Raw genomic sequence first — 6,385 nt, forward strand, 5'->3', positions numbered from 1 at the left:
AAAACAGCATATGTTCATGTGCATTAATTTTATTAATTCATCGTAATTAACATATTGTTGCATAATTTTGTTCCGATTGTTTGTTTCTCAATAACTTCAAAAATTCAAGCAACAGATAATATTATTGCCCTAAATTATTTTTAAAATGTTTACGCAATGCATGCATGTATATTATTTTCGAAACATATAATTCTTAAAAATAATATCAACATTGAAAAGAATGACATAAATGACTTCCATAACGCGGTATTTTGTTATAACGTCATTTTACGTAAATGACGTCATAATAACACGTGCGTTCTGCCTTGCGCCGTACAAGATGGCTGGAGTGTGGTTCCGTGTATTGCCGCCTGAACCGGTGCAAAATAAGCCATTCACTGGGAACCCAGGGCCAAAGAACATGCCGGCGAGAAATGCATCTCCGTTGGAATATTTTCTTTTATTCTTCAACCTAAACCTAATACGAGAAGCTGTGCGTCAAACTGATAGGTATCGTATCCCATAATTTTTATAAATGATTTGGTATTGCATGATGTAAGACTGTACAGGTCATATACTTCGTGTACAAAATTGTATAGGGCGTATACTTTGTGTGCATAATTTGGTGTATACATTGGACCATATATAACCGATGATACATTGTGTATACTTAGTGTAAACGGTCTATACGCTTTGTACATTGGGTATACGTCGTGCAAACGGCCTGTACAGGGCGTATACTTTGTGTACAAAATTGTATAGGGCGTATACTTTGTATACCCAATGTACAAAGCGTATAGACCGCTTACACTAAGTATACACAATGTATCATCGGTTATATATGGTCCAATGTATACACCAAATTGTGCACACAAAGTATACGCCCTGTACAGGCCGTTTACACCAATGTACAAAGCGTATAGACCGATTACACCAAGTATACACAATGTATCATCGGTTATATATGGTCCAATGTATACACCAAATTGTGCACACAAAGTATACGCCCTGTACAGGCAGTTTACACCACGTATACCCAATGTACAAAGCGTATAGACCGTTTACACCAAGTGTACACAATGTAAAAAGCGTATAGACCATTTACACCAAGTATACACAATGTGTACATATATAACCGATGATACATTGTGTATACTTGGTGTACACGACCTATACGCTTGGTACATTAGGCATACGCCCTGTACAGGACGTATACTTAATGTAAAAAGCGTATAGACCATTTACACCAAGTATACACAATGTACAAAGCGTATAGACCGTTTACACCAAGTATACACAATGTATCATCGGTTATACATGGTCCAATGTATACACCAAATTGTGCACACAAAGTATACGCCCTGTACAGGCAGTTTACACCACGTATACCCAATGTACAAAGCGTATAGACCATTTACACCAAGTGTACACAATGTACAAAGCGTATAGACCGTTTACACCAAGTATACACAATGTACAAAGCGTATAGACAGTTTACACCAAGTATACACAATGTATCATCGGTTATATATGGTCCAATGTATACACCAAATTTGTGCACGAAGTATACGTCCTATACAGGGCGTATGCCCAACGTACCAAGCGTACAGGCCGTGTACATCAAGTATACACAATGTATCATCGGTTATATATGGTCCAATGTATACACGAAATTGTGCACACAAAGTATACGCCCTGTACAGGCCGTTTGCACGACGTATACCCAATGTACAAAGCGTATAGACCGTTTACACTAAGTATTCACAATATATCATCGGAAAAATTTACAGTAGCTTGTCAGCTTTTATGTCAGATTTAAACAAAATGTATCAATTTGAATTTTGCTAGAATGTTAAATGTTGACACCAACTTGAAAATAACTGGCTTGCCATGAACATCTATGGAAAACCCTGACCATTGTTGTTTGTCAATCTTCTCATGTGAGAGCAAAGATGATCAAAGATACATCCAGCTTCAACAACTATATTGCTGTAGGATATATGGCATTCAGATAATATTCAGAATATTGTTCCGTCAGTCCTGTTGTGACAATCAATGAAAACATTCGATTTCAAATTTTGTGTAAATATTGAAGCTTGTAGAATTTTGCTAGATTTCAGTACTCATCTGCTTTTCGGATGAGGTGGGTAATACAATACACCATCTTGTTACAATTGTAATGACCAGATCATTGGGTATATTTGACCAAAATTTTCTGCATGAGTGGCTTTGTCTCTGCTGTATATTTGGATATTAGAAAGAGAACTTTGTAATACAAGGTTTAAATTGTATTTTGGTCACATTGACCTAGATTTACCTAGGTGGTCATTTCATCTATGCTTCAAAGCTAAAAGAGGTAATTTTAGTTCACCTGATGTCTGCATGCAGTTAAGAAGAGAGCAAGCTTCAGATGTTGGCTGTGACCTACATTTCATAGTTTAGCGAATTATTAAGGGAGAATGGGTCAAGGCAATTTCTCAATTAACTGAACAAGTTGAACACAGAGTATTGGTGCCTCTAGGGATGCTGAGCAGGATGCAGGCTTTAGATACTGACTCTTGACCTACTTTTCACAGTTGATCAACTTTGATAGGAGGAATGGTTAAAGTCTATTTCTGGTACATAACTATATTGTTACATGAGATATGAACTACATGTATAAGATAAACTTGGATACAAGTTGTTTAAGCGAAAAGCGTAGTTCAAAGTGATCTAGTTTGACCTAGATGCTGATATACCACCCCTGATACATTCATATAACAATTTAACCATGTTTGATGATCCTACAATGTAAAGTTGTTAAGATATTAACTTGTAACATGAAAGTGGACACAGATGATGGGGGACGCTAATAGTTCTGGTGAACTAAAATTGTTAATAAGCTAGGCGACTCTGAACAACAATGTGAAATCTGTAATCTTTAGATTATCTATGTTTTAATGGCAAGTTCACTTTGTTACCACTAAAGTCACCAACTTGATACAAATATTACTCAGTGGTACATAATTTTAGATGTATCCTATATTTTTACGGTTCGCTGACTTTGGGACTTTGTCAGAGCTAACAGATGACAGAGATTGAAATTGGCATGCTTCATATCACATCCACATGCAATTAGGAAGAATGCATGCTTCAGAGTTTGGCTGTGACCTACATTTCACATTTGAGGGACTCATTTAGGAAGAATGGTTTAAGTCCATTTCAATTACTGACAACTATATTGGTACCACCAGAAACATATAATAAAGAAATGGAGCTGTCGTCCACGACTGCAAACCCCCTCGCCCATTAACCTAAAATTTAACCTAAGTAGTAAGTAGCTCAGCGTAAAATGTAGGTCAAGTGGACCTAATTTTGGTACCAACATTTTTTTTTTCAAAGTATAAAAACTCATAAGATTATAATTGATCAGTATCTTAACTTTTTAATGTGGATACTTGTATATAGTTTGTAGCAGTAACTTACAAAATCTCAAATCAGTGGACCTACATTTTGGTACCGATATTAGTTACTACCCAAGATGTATCCACTGACCAAATATCATCCCTCTACCACTTGTAGTTACTGGAATATGCACCTTAACCGAAACTTTAAGTCGCTCAAGCGCAAATTGTAGGTCAAGGTGATCTAATTTGGGTTTGGATGTTGGTTACTGCTCAAGATGTATCCACTGACCAAATCCCTCTACCACTTGTAGTTGCCGAGATATGCACCTTAACCGAAACTTTAATCTAAGTTGCTCAAGCATAAAATGTAAGTCAAAGTGACCTAATTTCAGTACAGATGTTGGTTACTACCCAAGATGTATCGACTGACCAAATATCATCCCTCTACCACTTGTAGTTGCCGAGATATGCACCTTAACCAAAACTTTAATCTGACTATTACTTAAGTACGCATGTACGTACTAACGAACGAACCAAACGCTATATACCCTCTCTAACTCCGTTGGGCTCGTTGATAATAACCAATACCTAAGTTTTAATGGCAAGTTCACCTTGTTACTACAAAAGTCACCAACTGATACAATTATATGTAACGACCTCCCAAAGTTTCATAAAGATTCATTAAGGCATATAAAAGTTATGGACCAGACAGGAAAACTGCACAGACGGACAGACGGACAGACAAAGTGATTCCTATATACCCCCCCCCCCCCCAAACGTTTTGGGTGAATTTCCAAAGTTGATTCAACAACTTATTTAAACTTTGGGGGGGAGGGGGAGATGAGCTAAAACTGTGGTGGTGTGATTTCCAGGTCCTCCTCACCAAATGATACCACATTATTGATATAGTCATTTCTCTCTATGTGTTTTATTAAGGCTTGTGCGCTAGTCAAAGGTCGATGATTACAAGAGCACTTGCACAGCACACCTGGATATTCTGTAAACATGCTTTTCAACCAGGTCCTCCAGGAACAGTCCAATAAATTTTTATTGCCAAATTTGCCGTCAGCACCTCTCCTCTGGTCCTTATTCCCTTTTGTTTTGTTCCCTTCTTCAATTTTTGCAGCAAGCAAGTCGATGTACCCGTCGAAACTCAATTTGTGGCTTTTCTGGGCTGCCTGCAAAAAAACATCTCCATTAGTCGAATGTTCAATAATCAAATATCCAAACACACTACTGATGATACACTGCGTTCTGGGCCGGTAAGGCCAACAAAAATAAATGTTGGTGTTATTAAAGGTTTCATAGCAACAAACAACCAAACAAATTAGGTTGAGTTCTTACCTTTCGTTTCTTCCTGGCCGAGTCCTTGGAGGAGGAGGCTGCGGGGGATTCCTTGGAGGCTGCGGGGGATTCCTTGGAGGCTGCGGCGGCTGCCTTGGCTGCCTGCAAAAAAACACCTCCATTAGTCGAATGTTCTAACATTACAAGAATTATACATGAACATTACAAAAATTATACATGACCGAAGCTTGAAAAAATAGGACCAAGGGCCCAGCGCTTACCGGCAACCGGGCAAAGAATTTTTTTCCAAAACAGACATTTTAGACATACATTCTAAAACATTTCACCAATATATAGGTTTTGACGTACCCGAAAGGCGGTCTTCTTCCCACTTTTCCAAGACTTTGTTGCTGTACGGGGGAGTTCAGCCACAGTGCCCAGCTGGCACACTATTGTTTCTGATAGTGTCGGAAATAACCCCACCCGTACATGGCCATCAGGCATAATGGCGACGACCTGCAAATGAAATGAAAAATTTAACCAACGTACATCACCGGTGTAGATCTATTCATTTCCACATGTATCAGGGCTGTTTTACAGTATTTGCACACAAGGTGTCTCACAGAGCCTCGAAAATGAAGTTATTTTTATGTCCATTTTGCATGTTGATATCATTACATCGACTATTACGCATCACAAAATCCGTTTCAATTTGGAAAAAGCCTTCATTTACCTAAAAATGGCACCTATCAAAGCAAGTGATATTGAAAATATATATAAAATATATGTAAAAATGTCAATACCATGAAAACTCTAATAAAAGTTTAATTGTTGGTGTATAATACCACTCAACATGCTCAAATTACTATACCCACGCATATCATAGAAGAAAAAACCTAAAATTCAGCATTATATTTAAAATTATGCAATTTTTTTTTTTGTCTTTATACTGACATTTTTTTTTTCTGTTCAGCTGAAACTACATGTCTAAAATACCTAGCTATATAGATAAATGATCAGTTCTTTCAAGTCACAGAACCACATGTATGTCCTGTTTGCCATGCAGACTATTTTGTTCACTATTCATTCTACATAGGGGCTGTTTCAAAAAAAATGACCCCAACATTATTACCATACCCTATTACAAATCATGATGATAAATACTAAGTATTAGATAATTAAAAAATGTATCCCACCTGTGACTATAATCGTACAAATTTTCGTGATGATATCTTTGATAATAAAAAAATGCCGGCAAAAAATAGGGCCAAAAATGTCAGGAGTGTAACACTTTTAGTGTGACATTTTGAAAGAAGCAAGTGCTTCAAAGAGCTGTCTTTAAAAAAAATAATGATGTCTAATATAAAATGATGGGTTTGTTGAAAACCTGTGTATATGCACTAAATTTTCTCATATGAAGTAATACATATTTTGTAATTACAATGGTAAAATAAGGTCTGTCAAATTTCCTAATGAGGGAAAAAAATGAAAAGGAAAAAACTTAATTCTTGATTTTAAATGATGATAATTCAAAGTTCCGAAAGATTTTGGACATTTTAATATTTCTTATACTTTACCACAATATTCTAGATCAAATTAAAAGTATTTGTAGATATCTGTGACATGTTTCTGGTGCACTTGATCTCATAGAACCACACCTGCTGATGTAGGTCAGGAGTGTAACATTTAAGTTTGCAATGTCATATTTTTGAAACACTGTTAGTAATTGTCATAAT

At 36.6% G+C, this 6,385-nt stretch overlaps 1 protein-coding gene across 1 annotated transcript; it reads right to left on the reverse strand.

The window, feature by feature from the left end:
• Positions 1-4,195: 4,195 nt before the first annotated feature.
• On the reverse strand, positions 4,196-6,093 carry LOC117690590 (uncharacterized). Its single transcript, XM_034475031.2, has 3 exons — positions 5,019-6,093; positions 4,710-4,811; positions 4,196-4,543 (listed from the first exon to the last, which is right to left on the reverse strand). Exons 1-3 carry the CDS (start codon positions 5,151-5,153, stop codon positions 4,211-4,213), a joined length of 570 nt encoding a protein of 189 aa, XP_034330922.2. The 5' UTR covers positions 5,154-6,093; the 3' UTR covers positions 4,196-4,210.
• Between the last annotated feature and the right edge of the window lie 292 nt (positions 6,094-6,385).

Source organism: Magallana gigas, chromosome 9, assembly GCF_963853765.1.
Source record: "Magallana gigas chromosome 9, xbMagGiga1.1, whole genome shotgun sequence".
Taxonomy (NCBI): Eukaryota; Metazoa; Mollusca; class Bivalvia; order Ostreida; family Ostreidae; genus Magallana; species Magallana gigas.

What these genes read in the sequence shown, in the direction of transcription:
- LOC117690590 (XM_034475031.2), bottom strand. Translation starts at nt 5,153, where the DNA reads ATGCCTGATGGCCATGTACGGGTGGGGTTATTTCCGACACTATCAGAA. An exon ending in GGAAGAAGACCGCCTTTCGG is followed by an intron (nt 4,812 to 5,018) that starts GTACGTCAAAAC and finishes GTTTTTTTGCAG; the next exon opens with GCAGCCAAGGCAGCCGCCGC. An exon ending in CGGCCAGGAAGAAACGAAAG is followed by an intron (nt 4,544 to 4,709) that starts GTAAGAACTCAA and finishes GTTTTTTTGCAG; the next exon opens with GCAGCCCAGAAAAGCCACAA.